This window comes from Solenopsis invicta, chromosome 5, assembly GCF_016802725.1.
Source record: "Solenopsis invicta isolate M01_SB chromosome 5, UNIL_Sinv_3.0, whole genome shotgun sequence".
Classification (NCBI taxonomy): domain Eukaryota; kingdom Metazoa; phylum Arthropoda; class Insecta; order Hymenoptera; family Formicidae; genus Solenopsis; species Solenopsis invicta.
Genome location: NC_052668.1, coordinates 13,509,436 through 13,530,097, shown reverse-complemented (window position 1 = coordinate 13,530,097; position 20,662 = coordinate 13,509,436). Strand labels below are relative to the sequence as shown.

Genomic DNA, 20,662 nt, shown 5'->3' with positions numbered 1-20,662 from the left:
TGTAGCTTCTATTTATGGATGTAACTATCGGATAATAGATTGATCCTAAGTAAAAAGTTCGAAGGTTAATGCTATGATGTGCTCTTATCAGTCGCTATCCTCTTACCACCAACATGACGCAACCAAATTGCTTTGGGCGAAAATGTGTGATGAAATTTAGTTAAAGCAAATAGCTGTTACGTTCGTGGATGTTGAGATGTACACCAAAATTCGAAAATAGCATATAATACACGATCAAAAGAAAACCGTAAATAAAATGCAATAAGTGCAATAGGTTTATTTGTCAAATAAACCTGCAAAAATAATTTCGGCAATATATCTCGGCAAAATTGAAACGAGATTGTCGCTACGAGCTTCAGTATTCACTTTATTTTTCATCTAGGGAAAAATGTTTCAATCTTTTTTCAGAAATTTTCGGTTTCTAGCTTTATTTGATATAAATTTCAGAATAGAAAAATGATAAATTTTTTGCCTCAACCTAGTACAAAGTTATATAATCAAATATATATTATTATTATTATTATCTTTAATATATTTTAATATTTTTAAAGTTTTTCAAGCTAAAGTTTTTTATTATTATAAAAAAAATGTATATTGATTTGCTTCTGCTAAAAAGCAATGTGACATAGAAATGAGTTTTGCGCTATACAGTACGAAAAGTCGCAAGTCGTATAGCAAGGAGAACGACCTTGATGTTGTTGAAATTAATGACGACAATAACAGTAACGAGGATCATGATGGTGAAACCCTAAGATATATCGACACAAAATCTAATGAGAGCGAATAGCATCAAGTTTCTCGTTCAGTTAGCAGTTTATTGTCTACATCAATTTCACGTCCAAAAGCTGATGCTAAAGACTGAAATGCAGTAAAAAGTAAAAACAAAATAAAAAATGCAAAAGATTAACGTAAGAAATTGACTCGGACGAACTAAAATGAAACGAAGCGTTGTCTAAATAACGCTTTTTTATTCCCATTATTTCTTCATTATCCTCATATGATAGCATATAGCATATTACATGAGAATTACATGTAATTTGCTACACAACGCTATTATATGATGCAATAATGCTATTCTATGAAAACAGTGCAGCTTACACAAAAGCTGATTAAACAAGTACACTTAAGTGGTCTACGTATATTTGCGTTTCTGCTTTAAAAACACACATAAAAACATATAATTAAGTCGAGTTTCAAGTGCAGTTTTTTTCATTTTTTACACATTTAATTTTACAGTGATTGCACATCAGCTTCAATTTAGCTTCTAATCGCTGCAATGTCTAGAACGCGAAAGAGGAACGCTTTGTCTCAATTATGAATCTTAATATCACTGTGCACGCCCGTATGAGTAACTTTCCTCAACGTAATATAACCTGTGGATCTATGAAGGCCGTAAAATACATTTGGAAATTAACAAAGGAAATTAAGTTAAGGAAATTAACGTTAACTTCCCGTCATTGTAGAAATTTACTAACTCACAGAGATGTAAAGGTGACATTTTTCCGCAGTAACAAATAAAACGCGCTGCTCACAATTCAGGATTTGTTATAAAGCTAAAAGAAATAAAATATCTCTATTTCAATAGTGTTCTCTATAAATCGGTATATCGAGAATGCATCATGTATCAATGGATAACGGACAGCATTACTAAAAATTGTTAGTGAATGTTACTTTATAATCATCAGAACTCGTTAAAGGTACTTTGAGAGATCCTCGGAACTATCTTGGAATTCATAATAGTTCGTACTATCAGCTTTCTATTCATACAGAAATCTCAGTGTTCTTTTGAATTTATGTAAATGGCGTCCAGCAAAAGCTCGTTTACTGTCTTTCCCGTGTAGCAGTTCTTGAAAATTTGATAAAACATGATGAACGTGTTTTGTATTCGTAACATTTTTGCTTCATGTAATAAAGAGTTGCGGTATACATATTTTTGACATTACGAAAATAAACTGACATCGCTGCACGCAATATAGTTGGATATTCGGTGCTTTTCTTCTGATTCGATTTACGATTAATATCCGTGACGGTATTTGCAATTCAATAAGCAAACAGTGAGTTACCTCAATTTTGTATTTGCTTAAATCTTTCCTTTAAGCTGAAAGAAAACTAATAAAAACAATGAACAGTTTTGATTGTATAAATTAATGAAAAGTATGCGTTTGTTTAAACATATTTGTAATAATACAAACTCGCTATTATTAATCATAAACAGCAAGAAAAGTTATCGTTTCTGACTGCATTGTGTTATTGCGGAAACAATGTTTGGTAATCGTTATTGATACTATAAAATAGCAATATTTTTCGTGTAATAATGTCACGTCACTGCGTCTTAATTTCAATATATTCTAGTTTCCGATTTTTAAATTGACTTTAAATTGCTCTCTTTCATTCGTTCTACTTCGAATTACTTGCTTTTACAAAAGTGATATATTGGCTCAACAGTTAGTTATACATGAGTGCACAATGCGCCCGAATTCGCGAATGATAGTTCTCAATAAAAGTTCGGAAGTTGAGTTGGTAACTCACATGCATGATATATTCCAATAGGTTCTCTCGAATTCGCGAAATAGATTCTGCAGTCACGTAGAATTCAGGGACCCAATCTGAATACACAAGCATGTCTCGATAGAATTTTGAAATCAAATATTTTTTTTAATAATAAAAACGGAAGGGAAGATTTAAACGATATTATCTCATATTTATTGCGGTTGCATCATTGCGTTATTATGCAGATCTTTTATATTACCGACTCTGATTTCATATGCGATTCATCAAGTCTCAAAATCCATGCAATCCTTTTTTTTAATTTTGCAATGCGAATTTTGGTAATATGGAAATTGATTTATGCATTAGATCCATCACAGCGCAAAGCGCTGATCTATCAAAGTGTCCGTTACGTATGATTTGCTCTTTAGAATAAATGTATGCAGACTTTGTTGCATTTTCCAATAATGAAATATTTAAAAAAAGCAGAATAAATGTGAATGATTTACTTTGCTATGTATATGTCAATTTTTTTATGCAAATAGTATATTTTTATTTACTTTAATTTGTACTATAGTCAGTTTTGTACCAATACCAAAAGAATAAGCAAAAAATTTTTTCCTCTTTGCATCATTAATTTATTTCTTGTTTAAGGTGATTTTAACAGTGATGTGTGGGTGGATGCGTCAATATTCAATCAAAGCGCTTAGAATGCGTAGTACAATATATTTCCCAATTTTAGCATATTTATAGATTAATTTATTAAGTTAAGAATTTATAGATTGTTAAACAAATACAAAAAGGACGGAATCACTTTGTGCAATAAACCAAAAATCCATTAGTTTATTGGTTTATTTTTGATCTCTAGTGGGAGGTATCACATATATTGTAAACGTTACAGCTTTTAGTTTGAAAAGCTAATTCTTGACACCTTTATACTCACATTTACGAAAACTATCCCAATTATAAGTTTCATGATTACATTTACGCTTCAAATAAATACTAACGTTAAATCAACATATATATTTATGTTATTTGATGATGGTAATCTACATAAGATCAGAGTCAAGTAAATTCTTTTTCTTATAATAAAAATACAAGAATAAAACGTATAAAAATGATAGCTGCCGTAAACTTGAGATTCAGAAACTTTAAAAATATTAAATTTGAAAAGTGTTGAAAATTATTAATTCTCTCCGTATCTTGGTCCATCGTTAATACCAACGTTTCATGAACATTGCAGTTTATCAGAGCAAGAAGCAACATAAATAAAGTGAATTTCAATATTCATGAAACGCTAGTATTAATAAATCAAGACACAAAAACAACCCGTAAACGCCTTAGCTAGATTTTTGAAGAAAATCCCCGTGGAAGTTTCAAAAGCATAATTCAAAAACTTTATATTTTTATGCAGAAACATAATTTCGTGATATTAAATTTAATGTAGAGTAATTATTTGTTACCAGATATATATGTAGTCATATAATATATAATCAATAAAATTAATACAAAAATCATATCGAAACGAATTGAAGCACTGAAAAAGTATTTTTATTAAAATTATCAAACATCATATATTAAACATTAAATTAATTTGTTGTGGTTTTCTCACAGCGTGGTATAAGTTTCAAATACATCTCTACTTATTTTATCAGTTATTACGCATTATTCATGAAAAAAAAATTAGAAAACTAAAGAAACAAAATGTACAGTATACCGAAAAAAAAAACAGTTTAGTAGTTTAAATCCGAGTATATATGCTATATTTTGTTTACTATCTACTATTAATTTATTTAGATTAAAAACATATTTAATATTTTAACAATCTACAATATGAAATTTACACTTTTTGCTTCCCAATCTGCCAATATTGTTTTGAAATGCTTTTCTGAAAATAAAAAAAAAATATCTAAAGTGCTTTAAATTATATTTAATTAAAAAGAAATTATTTACTTATAAATTTATTATAAATTTAGTCAAGTTTTTCAATTTTATTGTTGATAAATAATCTTAATCGTTTTCAAATATAAACTTCAAGTAAGTTTAAAATAAATCTTTAAATGCTCTACGTGTAAATCATTCTAATATTTTTTGAAAACATAATTAATATTAGCGATCTTTTCACGCTTATTAAATTATGTTAAAATTAAAAATAACAACTTTATTTTAACAATATTGCATAATATATTTAAATTGTTTGAATATCCTAGAAATTAAGCAGTTTTTTATTGCAGTATTTACTTAATTAATTTTAGTGAGAGAACTTTACTTGAGAGAAAAAAAAAACAAAAAAATTAACTGTGTTTAGAAAATTAATCTTTTATAACAAACGCATAAGAAGATTAAATGAGCACATGATAACAATAATACATGATAACAGTTACTGATAATTATGTTCTGCTCGTTTTCTCACATGATATGTTTAAATAGCTTGTCTAAACTGAGAAAATATAAACCACCGTAATAATGAGATTATTATTTTTTCCGCGTTGGAAAATTATGAAACGCATTAAAATATGCGTAACTTAAACAAGTTAATTACTTCAACAATCAAAAGTTAATAAAGTAGTATTTAACAAATCATACATAAAATCATATTAAGCATCATTCATCATCAGAACGTAATTCTTATCTAAAGCCTTCTTACTTTTATATAAAATAAAATAAAACTTTTTCAGTTTACTACGAAGAAGAATAAATCAATATTTAAAATTAATTTAAAGATTTTATAAAAATCAATACTTGAAGATTTTATAATAATACTTATAACTTGTATCTCATCCCTAACAATACGTAATATCATATTCTAGAGTATTGATATCATACGAATGTACGGTAACATGATATTCGATTAGTGATTATGATTATGATATATGCTGTTAGAGATATTCTGTAGTTTGATGCCTTTATTATAACCGTATAATTAAGAAGTTACGTAGAATTTAAGTAAAAGAGTAAGAAATTTGTCCAACAACATAAAATTTTAAAAAGAAAAAACACTAAAGTTACGATTTAGAAAATTGCAATTTTTTACGTGTTGTTAATTATATAATTTAAATTTCTATAAAAATTTTGTTTTAAAGCAAAAAGTTTATAAAATAATAGGAAATAATTTTTTTTTATAATTTAATGTAATTTAACTATAATGCAATTTTCAATGCATAATTAAGTCTTTTTATTTATTTTAATCACAATTTTTTTATCATAGTTGATAGTAATATCCTCAATATATGCATTAGAATCGTAACATTAAGATAAAAATAAATGAAAAAAGATAAATTTATAAGAATTAATAATCCTCTTTCGGGTGACGTATATTTTAATTAATTTTATATAACACCATAAAATTAATACTTTATTTCATCCAAACTTAGTAATAAATTCAACAATGCATCATCGAAACGAAGGTAAAGAAAGAAGTATTTATACAACGTAAAACGGTTTCTTAAAGCTGTTTTTCTTTCACTTGATATATACGAGTGCCGATCTTACAAGTTCATTGCATTTATTGAGGAAACATCAATATTTGAATTAATCTTTATCTCTATAAAATTTATGTATAAGATTATTATAAATTATAAAAGTTCTACAAAGAGATACACAAGTTATATAAATTTAATATATATTAAAGATAATATGTAAATGTATATTATATAAAATTAAAAACATAAAACGATCAAACATTTTTAATAATTAAATTTCAATTTTTTTATTTTTGAAATGTATTTAAAAGTTTTGAGGATCGGTTCACCTCTTTTATGAGCATTATTTATCACAAGCTCTTCAATCAAAAAATAAAAATTTTGTTTGAAGAAAACCAAATATCAATCATTTAAATTTAAGAGACATATTCTTTTTAAAAAATTTTATTATATCTTTACTTTTTTATCTACTTCGTGAACTTCAAAAAGGTTCATGAAATCACACAATAAATATCAGCATTAAGATCTAGCTAAGGCGTTTTGTTTTATGTTGTGTTTTCACATACGAGTAAACATCTTATATTTAATTTGTTTTTATTTTTCAATTATTTTTCATTACATAACAGCTGGAGAATTTAACACTTTATTTGATCAATAATACTAATTATAATATCTAATGATTATAAACTTTATCATTCTTACATAAATATAATTTTATCTTTTTTCTATTTGTTCTGTAATTGTATTGCATAAATTTAATTCTTTAAATTTAATGTTATATCAATATTTAAAATGCTTTTATATTATATAAATACATAATATTACATAATATTTATAAATATTACAATAAAGTAATTAGAAAGTCCTGTTTAAATGTTACATGGAGTATATTTCATTTAATTAATCTTTTACATAGAAGATAAATTACATTTAATTTTAACTGTGTAAGAGGGTAATGTAAAATTTAGATGTAAACAGAATATACTACGGAAAGGACAACAGCATGCAAAGTTATATAAAGCAAAATTGACAGAACACTAGAAAAGCTTATAAGCCCTTAATGCGTTTTAGTACTCTCTCATGGAGTTTCTGGATTCATTCCTAAATTTGATTGCGCATTTAATGCATAAATGGATTATGTTTCATGTTAAAATTAATCAAATTAAATACATATGTAAAAATTATGAAGTTAGTAATTTGCACAAAGATGTTATTTTTTGTTTTAAAAAAATTGTATGTTAAGTATCTTAAAAAAATCGATTTTTTTAAACATTTGAAATATTTAAATACGTTTGAAATCAATTTCATTAGAAATTAATACACTTTATGTAAAACATTAAAACAACAAAAATACTTTTTATTTTTGAATATCTTTAATAATTATCATAATAATTTAACAATTGTATTTGAAAACAATAATTTTACTTCTCGAAATTTATCCAAACTTTTAAATGTGTTTGAAAGTTTCAAGAATCGGCACATTTCTTTTATGACCATCGTTTGTCATAAGCTCTTCAATCAAAAAATTAAAATTTAGTTTGAAGAAAACCATTAACAAGCATGTTAAACATATATTTTTCTAAAGAATCTTATATCTTTACTTTTTTATCTATAATAAATTATGGATATATCATAAAGTAATTAACAAATACGTAATATTTTATATTAAATGTTTTCCAAGACCTCTTGTAACAAAAATTTACAATATTAAAGACACTATTATTTTCTGCATTTAGATTATTCAAAATGTGTTAATTAATTAAAAATTTTTAAGTAATTAAATTTTTGTTCCTGACATTTAAACGCATGTAGTTACAAAATGTTTTTAATACATGAAACTTTGAGTTCAATTTCTTTTATACACATATTTTATGGAATTTTGTCGTCACGTGGATTATGTGTATGCTCCTATAACCTTCAATAACTATTTTCATCCTAAATCTGCAATAAAGTGGATATGCTTTGAGCCACTGAAAAGCTTCGAGACAGCTCGTGAAAATATCAGAAAATTTAAGCTATACATGTCTACACATTGATATCTTATTATAAAAATGGTTCTTTTAATCAATTGACATTGCTTGAACATAAGGAGGCAGTGAACATTTTTATCGCGAGAAATTTTTATCGTTTGCGACGTGATATTGCGAAGTATGGGCGGATATATTTTAAAGAAAAGCTGCAAGATAATACAAGGCATGACGACGAACAAGAACGGATACTTTTGTAATTTTGTAATAGCCCCATGAGAGCAGACGCCAGCGGGATTACGCTAGCTCCCTCGAGAGAGAAATTCGCATCCAATAGTTTACATGCCTGACCTGTACTCTTGGCTACTATGCGAATAGATTAACGTCGATGGAGGTTGCCGCTGGAGAGCAATTATTAAAACCGCGTTGTGCCAATGGCAGACATAACGTGGTACTGTCTATTGCTTCATTCACGTGGTTCTATGTTGGTTTTCTTTATATCAAGCGAACGTTTCTAATTAAACCGTTCATAATATTCGTGACAATGAGCCGGATATTAGTTTTAATAGCAATACACAACTCTCGCATTTAACTTAATTATTTTAAGCATTTCGCTTTAGAATTGTGAAGATAGACGTGCAAATGTCAGTAAAAAGAAACTTAAATTTTTTGTGTACATACATACATATGTATACAGAGAATAATTAAACTTTTTCTTCACGATAAAATTATCACATTTTTAAATACGTGTATTTATACTCGTATTTTAATAGATGTGTACATGTGTATGTATACATATTTACATATGTCAATTTTATATTTATTTTAAAACACGGTTTTAGAAAGAAACTATGTCATCACGGAATGTATTATGATTTTACACAAATGCTAAAATTTCTATAATTATACACACTTTTAATCATACTCTTTTAGAAAGGTGCAAAATGAGAGGAACAATAAAGTTTTTCATTATTTTAATAGAGGTTGAATCTACTACTTAAATATAGACACTTTTATATCTCAATTTTTAGCCCTGATTATGCAAGTCCTCATTATGTAACGGCTTCATAAATGCATGAACATCCTTGTCTATCACAGAAATATAAATCAATAAACGAGCAGCGACAATTCTGATAAGCAGTGTGGAAAATCTACTTTGAAAGAGAGAACGAGAAAGCAGAATGAGAATATGATCCGATTATGAATACGCCATTGCTGTTTTTGTCAACATTAATTTATGTATGAAGTCTATCATGCTTGTCGCTACTTTAAATGAGTCACATTTTATGAAAACTTCCTTGGAATTCTATCTCCGCTTAATAACGCTTTTGTTACTTCTGAAATGAAACAAATTACTGCTTTACAGCAGTAATTTCAAAAATATAAAGTCCATAAAGATACCTTTTATAATATGCAAAGATATAAAACAGCAGGTAAAAAAGTAAAGTTGCGTTAATTATATAAAACTCTGATTATATTTTTTTTCATAGAATGTGATGTGACTGAAACACCATCAAAGAAAAAAGTATTTTAATTCTCTTTCCTTAGAAACTATTTTTTTTTAAATATATTGAAAGAGAGAAGAGAATTTAAGCAATATTGAAATGATAATGTACTGTATTTAATAATTATTATTACAAAAGGGTAACGCATTTAATTGTACGTCACAAAAAGTTATTATATATAATACTTCTTACAGATTATTATTTCAATAATTAATTTAATAGACTATCTTGTGATAGAAAGATGATAACGATTTAATATCTGAATTTTCCAGTCATGTACATATTATAAAAAATCGTTTTGTTGCTCTTTAATAAATTTTTTAACTATAATTTAAATATTCTCCTTAATTTTTTTATCGCTGAGAATAATTAATATTGTATTATATTATAAAACATACACATACATACACATGCACGTCCATAATACGTATAATTTCTATGAAGCAATTTGTAAAGTAAAAAGACGTGTAAAACATCAAACATTTCTTTTTGATAAAGCTAAATTGATAAAGCTTAAATTCTAATTTTTCTGAATTTTATAACTTTTTATGAAAACTTATTTTTCATAAATAAATAATAATTTGTTTTATTAAATAAATTATATTATACTGTTATATAAAGTGTTCCGAAATTTGGGAATCAAAATACTATAGCAAAAAACATGAAAAATTAAGTAAAAAAGTTATTTGTAAATTTTTATTTCAAATACTAATTTTTAAAATATAAGAGTTTTAAACTTGTCAATCACAAACTATGTTTAAACAGTTGCGTACCTATGCGGCAATTGCATGACAAATAACTGTCAAAAGGTAATCTCTGATTGATTAGCTGTTCGATACAATGCTCAGTTCGTAGCAAGAGTGAAACTCTCGCACTAAGTTTTCGTATATTTTGACGAGGGAACACTTCCCAGTAATGGACACTTCGACGTCTGATCGTGCACAAGAACTGTATTTGCTTGCCTAATATAAACTCGTACACATGCGATGTTGAACGTTATACATTGATTTAATCATATTTCGTTTATAACGCGTGATCTCAAGTAAATTTAAGATATGAACTTGTTGACGACACAAGCTTAATCACAATGAGGCCTGACAATGACGACATAAGCCTATGACGACAAGTCCAAGTGCGAAATTGATCGCATATAGTATCGCAGAATCGTCTGATTCGCAAAGCGCTCGATACCGCGACTGAGAACTGACTGCCTGAACTCAGCGATTTTCGATGAGTTCGTTTTCGTTTTTGAATACGCCCGTATTTTGGTCCCGATCGGCGATCAGCGATTGCGAGAACAAAGAGCCGCTAATCCGCTTGACGGCAATGCCACGAACCGATACAAAAGACGCGAATGTTTTGATTTAATATCTGTCGCGGATTTCTTGCTTTTATATTAATATCGTATTCAAGGAAAACAATACATATACGTGCGTTTTCGATGCTTAATAGCTTTCGCTTTAGACATCGTCCGCGATTATTGAACGCATATACGCAATACTAGCTTTAAGCCAAAAAACTATTAACTGGAAAAAAAGTTTTGTTGCGTCATTTAGAAATCTGGTAGAATAAACCAATACGTCTGTTCCAAAACGGACGAATCAGAAATCTTGTAAAAATTATAACAAAATATCAAACGTTCTGATTATAACATAACCAGAGTTCCATTATAATAACTAGAAATTATGCTTGGTTTCACGAGAAATACTCAATCATACAAATTTTGTTAATACAATTATTTTTCTCAGTGTGTTGTTTAAAATAAAAAATTTTATTTAATTTTTCAAGAACTTTCTTGTTAAAATATTTTGATTTGTGAATTTCGGACATCTTATATGTATATTGCACTGCTAAGAAAAAACATCGACTTTTAATATCACATCAATATTGCTCCACATTGTTGAAAAATTGTCATAAAAAATTCTTATTCTTTTGATGACTTTATGAAAAGACATCTCATGTCAAGTATCCTCTACACATGCGCCTGGTTTATTTATACTGATTTATACTTTACAAGCATTGTAAATGTACATCAGCTAAGTGATTAATCTAAATTCAACCACAATTTGATTTAAACAGCATACGACAGAATTTAATTAATTTAAAAGCCTTCATGAATGATGCTGCATTGATTATGTATCGAATGAGAAATTACAAGAATTTAGATTGCTAATATTGCTAAAAATGAGAAACCAATTTGCAGATTTCACAATTTATACAACGACAATTAAAAGCAATTAAACTCCGAACTTTATGATCTTTGTCTTTTTGAAGCTAGAATGTGTCGCTTTGGTTACAAAGGCAGATTCGGTTATTTTAAATTTTTTTATATCCCATTCGTGTCAACTGTATCAGGAAGCACCATCGATTGACATTATATCGTATAACTCTCTTTCTCAACTATACCACACAAAATTGCAAAAAAATCCAATAAAATCTGGGTACTGAAGTTATTAATTAATTTCGCAGGTGCGTGTAAAATAATATTTGAATATCGCAAATATTTTTAATAATTAGTAATAATCATTCTAAAAACAGCGGTGGAATCATTATTTTTAAATTTAACATTATACATGGATCCGGATTACATATTTAATATATGAAACGCAGTCATTCATGAATCGTAATAAGATTTAAAGCTCTTTCACCGTGTAATGTCGGGAAATGTTGTTAAGATAGTTCTTGGAATTATGTACTGTATGGGTACTGAATGTATCGTGGAGGACCATACGATATGTTCAAATGTTTGCAATTCATCCAAACACGCACGCCTGCTAGACTCTCAGGATTCATGAGGTTCATTCGTGCGTTCTAAATGTCACAGCACATTGCCGAACGCATACGTCGCGTCGCTTCGACGCATCATCGCGGCGTATGTGTCGTATGCGTGGACTAATAAATGCGTTTCGGACTTATCATGGATGCGTATAACATCCGGATGGCCAACGGCTATTTTCCTACGCCGCGACGTGTAAACGTGCATCCCGCCATGAAATATTTATGTCGACATTAATCGGCGATGTTAATTGAGCAGTATTTATCGAGTATATACGACGCGTGCGGTTTATCAATGTTACGGCCAGTTCATAAATTAATTCATTTCCACCATCACTAATAGTACCGCATATAGCGAAAAAAAACGTGCGCTAACAAATTAATTGGAAATACATCGCATTCCAATTGATTACGATGCAGATGTCGTGATAAAAAAAAGACAATAAATCAGGATTCTTTAGTAGTCTCGAGAAGCGATAAGACCTCGGTCTTACATACTAGAATATTTAGTGACCATAGCGTTAACTCGGACTATTTAAGACAAGAAGAAGTGGGATGATTTTAGATCCATTATCACATCTCGAATATGTTGTCGAATATTTATCGTTGCCAAATATTCATATTTCTGCATACGAATAATACCTTAATCGTCGCGATTAATAGCAACTGCAGAAATATTTCATAGAGCTTCTGAGACTCTATATTTTCTGATGCTTATTATTAGCGTAATAAAATTCAATGCCACGCACTGGAAATAGACATATTATTCTTGCTGTTTTCTCAATTGGTTTTTCTGATACTGACAACTATTGTTCCTCAGTAGAATAACAATACCGAGGAAAACAATATACCGCATTGTATTTATATGACAGGCTTCTCTTGCATAATTTGATGTCGCAAACATCAATATGAACGAAAGTTACGGAATGTTTTTAGACGAAGTCGTAATTGCTAATTAAGCAAGATTTAACTAAAATAAATTATTAAAGTAATTTAAAGCTGCTTAGAAAATAAGATTATGTATATATATGTCATTCAAATCATTGAGTTTAATCTTACTTCATTAACGTCAAATTTTACATATTACGTTTGAAAACTATCTTATCTATGATGAAATAATATTATATGAGAAGAATAATATTATAAGAAAAAATATTAAATTACATAAAAAAAATATATTACAAAATATTCTTGCCAGAATGCGTATTTGTAATATGACTTTTCTTTGTGTCAATCTATTCTATATCCGAGAGGTGTGCGAATACTTTTCCTATTCATCGTACATCAAATAAACTATTGCGAAGAAAAATGGAAAATTCAAAGAATACACTTCTACTAACAATTTACCAAATTTTACATTTTTTAAATGCTACCTTTATAATTTCTGTATCTTCATTGTGTATATTTCGACACTTAGTTTCTTCTATCCTTAAACAAGACAAGTTTGATGAACAAAATTCTATCTACGTCATTAACGATCTTAATTGCAGGGTTAATTAAACTTCAATGCAAGCGTGAACTTTTTCACTTGCGAAAGTTACGGAAACCGCCAATACGGCGTCGGCTCGCCACCTGCGACAGTATTGGTACTTGAGTTATTACGAGGTCAGGTAGATCGTAAATGGAGGGAAATCACCCTCAGAACTGACGAAAAGAAATTTCTTTTAGCTCTCGTATCGATCGACAGCGAGTGCGAACAATGCTCCACGCGGCAAATCTGTCTAATGTCTTCGCAGAAAAAACGTTCGCGATAGTACGATTCGATAATCACGACAATAATTTAATAATTCAACATTTTTTTCAAAGCAACTGTTTTTCTCTATATTTATTTTCTTAAAGCGAATACAAAAATGTATATATCTTTTTACAGAAACAAATAAGTAACAAGAAATAAAATGCAGTATAGAATTGCAATCTGTTTCGTTGAACGGGAAAAAATTTCCAAAGTGCAGCCTTGGGCAAAAAATTGTGTTATCGCATAAATGTCAGAGATAATATGATCAGAGAGCGCAGAAACAATTCAATATTAATTCAATATCAGGATGTGTTTACATCACGGTACATTTAACAATATGATAACACTTTTTACTGCATTATGTATACGATAACAATATGTAGATATAGAATTTGTGAATTAATGCGTAAACACAAACGAATATGTAACTTCCAATAATGGTTAGATATTAAAAGATAAACGCGGCAACGAAGACGGTCCAATCTACCGCAAACTCGTCACGGCCATGTGTCCGAATTTGATTATTTTCTCAACTCAATTAACGGCCATCATTTGATCCATGATACTCTTTAAGAAGAAAACGGTTAAAACGAATCTCGTCATAGATCGTTAAAATGTTTACGACACTAGCCAAGATTTCGCGTTTTACACGTGGAAGTATTCTTCGCTCCCGCAAAGAGATGCGGCAACGACGGATATTCCATGGAGAAAAATCGTTCCGTTCTGCGAAAAAAATATAGTAGAAGTTTTTATTTAGCCAGAATTGCACTATAACCGTATTATTTGATATATTTTACATTCAATTACCCAGTTATTTATTATAGTCAATTATTGAGTCATCATAGAAAATATTTATTACATGTAAAAAAATATCCTACTTTATTTCGTGCTTTAAATAGAAGAATTAAATAATCTTTTAATTACGAGATATTGTGCACACACAACAAAAAATTTAAAAAATTTCTAGAATTCTTTTCATCTTAATTTTAAAATAGTTTCACGAGTCGTACAGTTGAAATGTGTTTAGACTAAACATGTCAAGATTCTCCCTGCATTACATCATCTCCCAAGCGGCTGTAGTATAAGTATTCTTGTTTTATAATTTCCTTTAAAATTGGTATAATTGATGTTAAAACGAGATATGCAAACAAATATTTTTAGAACATAATTACAATGCATATCGATGAAGAGAGTCACATTTATCGCCAATTATTTTATTCTCAAGAGTGAAGTTGTGATAAAAGATAAATCAATAGACGAGAAACGAAAATTACAGAGTGACGGGTAATGGATACAGGAAGTTTAATCAAACGCGCAAAACATAGGGAATACCGATCCTCCGATGGAAACGCCTACATACACATTCAAATATTTTTCTGTGCGTCAAATAAAAAGCGTGAAAGCCATAGACCATTTGTTGCAGGCTTAAAAAACTTCTACAAATCTTTCACGTCATTTTTTTTATTATTTGTTCATAGGCCTCGTATCTGTAAATACTTGAGTGCGACATATTTTCTTTTAAGATCATTGCAAAAGTGCTTAGCCATCCGCATTTTATAAACGTGAAACGCAATTTTACTCGAATCACGCTCGTTTTCCAATAACAGATGTTCCTCCAATGACTCGCCTGCAATCACAGATGACAGAGAGGAAAAGTAATTTCCTTCAAACTGATATTTAGAAATAAATAAATCTTAAAGAAAAATATATCGCGCATTCGCTATCCATGCCGTGTCGCGTGGACATCATTAGTTACGAGAACATCAATAGATGTGTAATAATCATAGAAATTCGTATTCAAACGAGATTACTACTAGTTCGATACATACCGCATTGCTTTCATGGATTTACATTATGCAGTGTGCTCTATGTAGGAATTAGAGAGCTAGTTTCTCTACTCAGAGATTTTATCACGCGTACAGTTTGCTACTGTCTCTGCTGCACTCTCTAATCCATTCATAAATTATACATGAGAATCAACTACATACAGCTATTGGAATGTTGCTAAATTATGTAATCCAATGGAAATAAATTCAGCGAGTTTGCCTCGTTTAAAAATTTTACCATTACATTCTTACGAATCAATAAGAAAATATGTACAGTGACGATTAAGAAATTCAGATTATTAAAAAAGTGATTTTTAATAATGGAGCAATGTTATTTTATTAATCTCATATAGCTTCTTCGAATTTAAATTTTAAAAGAGGTGTGATTTTCAACTGTATATTGTTTGCTATGTAATTACGTTGTAACACTATAGAAGATGAAATGAAGACAAGTTAATGATATTTCGACATATCTCAAATTTTTGCCTGTCATAAGTCTTAATCCTGTTTTATCCTACTCTATTTAATCTTGCTACAGTTTTTAAATTTAGATCGGGTTGTGATAGGCAAATCCCTTCATCATACACTGTCACTCATATAATAAAGTATTATATACTGCATTCGCGGGTATCGAGAGAGAGCTACAATATATTTAATATATTGTATAACGTCGCTTACGCGAAAGGAGCTCGTGAAATGTCAAATGTTAAATATATAAATTTTTAATAGGTATATAAGTATGTACTGAAAGATTTAAAGATTGCGAGAGAAACATTTCTGAGTAATGTTCCAAGCAAAGATTCTTTTTAGCTTTTGTTACATTATCTATTCGTGTAACCGCCATCTTTACGTTGCATTTATTTTTCTCTCTTATATCTGGGAATTTACAGCGGCATGGCAAAGACAAATCGAAATTAGAGAATAATATAGTGAAGCGAAACACGGAGAATAGCGTGACCCACGGCCAATTAAAGTTTGCGAAACAAGACTTATATAGCTATCATTTATCGATCCTAATGAACGATAATTGTAAACGTACTCTACAGTTTGTAATTTACCTGTAATAATTGATATCTCTTTGTAAGAATAATTATTACTTTAGATTTTATTAAGATTCAGTGTTTTTATTTCAGTCTTTCATCTTAGAATTGTCGAGTTTCTTTTATCAAAAGAAACGTAATGCGTTAAAGGTACAAGAGCTTCAGGTGTAGTTAGCAATTTGTCAATCCGTATCGGGGGATTAACCGTATCATTGCTTGATTGATATCCCTGCCAATAGCCAATGGCATATCTCCTGTGTGAATTGTGTGAAATGTTTCGATTAACGACTAACGACCGTTATATCCGTGAAAGATCACTCCTGCATGTCTATGTAACGCGTTCTACGCAGCGGCAGTGCACGGCGCTCATTTAACATTTGAAACTGTATCGAAAATTGTAATGACCTTAAAGTGCTCTCTTGTAGGATTACAAATTTCAAAAGAGCATTATGAGTTCACAAACAACTTTGTAAGCATAGCACTTTAATTCACAGACGCAAAGTATAATCTACTAATAAGTTATAGGATTTAGAGGATGTAAACTGATTGCACAGCGATAAGTTGTCAAAAGTTGATTTAAATAATTGGAAATAGTTTCTAAAAACTTTTTAAGGAAATGGAATAATATAAATAAAAAATTCCAGAATTTATTTCTGACACTAATTATTCAAATAGCACATTTATTTACAAACAATAACTAGGAAATATTATCGATAATTATAGAATTATATTTATTGTTAAATTTTTTATTATATATATATATATATAGAAAAAGAGAGATGAGAAGAAACGCATTACTTGTAACGCCGCTATCATTTTCATTACTTTTTTTTTGGTATTGATCGTTACTTCTTTTTGTCTGTAACAATAACGAATTTAGTCGTTACTTTTATCATCACTTTAGTTTTCTGTTATTCTTATACATATTCAATAGATCGCGCGCTGATCGCACGGTAATCGCATGATAGTGATATTTCAGTATAGTACTTTATATTTTAAGCTGTATTATAATACAATAGCTATTGTCGGTTTTGAATAATTTATGTTATAATGTATATACTGTAGATTTTCAGTATTATTTGAAATGGTTATTAAAAGTGATTACAAGCAGTGATTATTGGAATGAATTCTTTCTTAATAATGACATTTAAAAGAATGTTTATTTTCAATTTTTATAAAAATGAGTAATACTAAAATACAAAGCATTAGAAAAATTATTAGATAAGTTTACTCTAAAGAAAAGCTTAATCTATATACGAAATAGCGAGTTAGACAAATTCAAGTTTTAATATTTATTAGTACATTTAACATTTGCTATACACCAAATAATGTTGTAACTTTAAAATTTAATGAGGTACGATAGCAAAAAAGTAATAGAAAGAGTAACGAACTTTCCAAATAACAATAACAAAAATGCATTATTTTTTAAAATTTGTAATGTGTTACTTTCTTCAAGGTAACGTTCCCAACTCTAAATATATATAAATAAATTTAATAACAAAAATTTTTAATAGTATAAATAATAATATAAGTAAATTTTTATCATGTAAATTTTTTTATATTGTTGATATGCATAAAATTTTGTATACTTTATTGTAGTAATAAAAAATATTTCTTTACTTTCTTTAATAAAATCTTCAAACTTTTATATTCTGTGTTAAATATATCCAAAGAAATTTTGATGTTGGCACAAAAAAAAAGAATCTTAAAAAACTAAATTTATTTTGAGAAAAATTATAAATTTAAAAAAAAGATCTTATCAATTAAAAAAAACTTTGAAAGAAACAAAAAGGACATAAGTTAATAATGATATCAATTAATCGGAGGAACAAATTCAAAAATATATGCAAGAATAAATATAAATATGATAATTAAGAAGGGTAAGTAAATATATTTATTAAAATGAGTTAATAAATATGTTAATTTAAAAATGTAATAAATATGTTAATTTTTAAACAATGATCTTCATGTATATTTTTCCTATTTTGTCTTAATATGTAAAAAATTTATCTCTTGTACCATTTTATCCCGACTGCAGGGTCAATCAAAATTCGTTAGATATCCTTCAAGAAAAATTATTTTTAACAAAATTTTACTAATTTTTAAATAAACATCTTTTTGTGGCTAATAATTTGTATTTTTATTATGCAATAAATATTAAAGATTGCAAAAAAGAACTAAAAAGAATAAAAGGTGAAAAATGTGTCATAATGTAATTTTTAAAATATATTATCCGTTAAATTTTGAACATGTGCATGAATTTGTACGCATATAACCATTTATGAAACATTTGTTAAACATCTGTCGTTTTTTGCGTAAACAGTATGTACGTTTTAAGTAGTAATAAATTACTCCATCATGTCATAGTTAATTGTAAAATTATAAAGATTATAATCTCACAGGCATTTTAATAAACTTTCAATTATGGAATATATTTAACGTTTTGAGGTTGTCCATGTTATTATCAATGCTGTTATTGTTTGCTTTTAATATAGTACTTTGAACATCATTTGTTTATATCGTTTATATATTAAAAATGGAGTTTTTCCGCGTCAGCAAAATATAAAGATAATAAATCCTTTGTAGCAAATGTGAATAAATAGTGCAATCAAAAACTATAGTAATCAGAAAAACATTGTAAAAATACTTTTACTGACTCTGACCTTTGGTCCCGTTACAATTGATTTAACTCATATTTTGCTTTGGTAGACGTAAGATCCTTGTGTCTATTCGAAAGGAAAATATTAAAGAGTCATTTCTGAGAAATCTTGCAGACCGACGAATAAACAAACGCGAATGGATAAATGGATAGCCAGACCAACATTATATAATTATAAAATAATTTGCTTCCTCCATCACAAAGCAATGTTTTTTAAATGTCTTTTTAAATATTTAAAAAAAACGTCATAATGAAGAAAGTTATTATGACATAAATATTTAAAAAAACATTTCAAAAAAACATTGCCTTAGGACTCTGCACTAATTAATAAAAGTTAGTTTCAAGCTTTCTATATGTAAAAATTTCTTTGACATTTTCTTTTATTTTACAGGTACATGTAACTTTCATTGGCGTTGGAGGCTCTGTAATTTGGATAACGGAAGAGAAAAAAGATCAAAATGCAAAGAGAGTCACATTCTCATTAAAAGGCAAAGAAGCGTTCGAATCGGAACGGAATGGCTATATCGTGGCCATACGCGACAAGTGCCTCACCATCCTCCTCCATTACGATATTGATGATGACAACACGATTAACGCCGTTGGCACTAACGACAAATTACACGGAAGTCAGTGACATTGTTGCCAATACGACAGATATCTATGACAAGGAGGAGGAATATACGCCGTATAGCGAGCGACCAGAAACGTATATCGTACCAATCGTTTTTCTTTTGATCCTACTAATCGGCCTCACTGGAAATGGCGTACTCGCTCTTACAATCCTGCGACATACAAATATGAGAAACGTACCTAATACGTATGTCCTCTCGCTGGCACTTGGGGATTTACTGGCATGTACAATTTATATATGTATCTGCAGAGATTTCTCTCTTTTTATGAGAAATCCTGTGACGCGTATCGAATTACACGTATATCCATCGCAAATCACTATTAATTTCAGTGAGCTAATATATAATATTCCAATGCAAACATTTCATGCAATTGTAAATATGCATTACAAAATATCTCTCTTTTATTTAAGTATTAAATGCTCCATTTGATACGTTTTTTATTGCATACATTGCGTACAATATTTTTTCTGTATTGATATTTAGATTAGAAATTGTTATATATTTATTTATATATTTTTATGTATATATTATTACAAATTTAAATTATACATTTTATAAATATGTATGCTGCATACAGCGCTTTTTAATAATATTTTCTATGATGCTTTTCTTAA

General features: G+C 28.5%; 2 protein-coding genes across 4 annotated transcripts in view; one reads left to right on the top strand and one right to left on the bottom strand.

Moving 5' to 3' along the window:
* LOC105200038 (neuropeptide CCHamide-2 receptor) overlaps positions 1 to 20,662 on the bottom strand; it is a 106,489-nt gene that overhangs the window by 68,083 nt on the left and 17,744 nt on the right. The gene's annotated exons all lie outside the window — the stretch shown is intronic.
* The window catches only part of LOC105200046 (neuropeptide CCHamide-1 receptor), a 55,672-nt gene that overhangs the window by 28,910 nt on the left and 6,100 nt on the right, over positions 1 to 20,662 (top strand). For both annotated transcript variants that reach the window (XM_039450054.1, XM_026132644.2), the window contains exon 2: positions 19,808 to 20,267. In XM_039450054.1, the coding sequence (XP_039305988.1) occupies positions 19,932 to 20,267 (336 nt within the window). In that variant the 5' untranslated portion in view covers positions 19,808 to 19,931. The remainder of the gene's footprint in view (positions 1 to 19,807; positions 20,268 to 20,662) is intronic.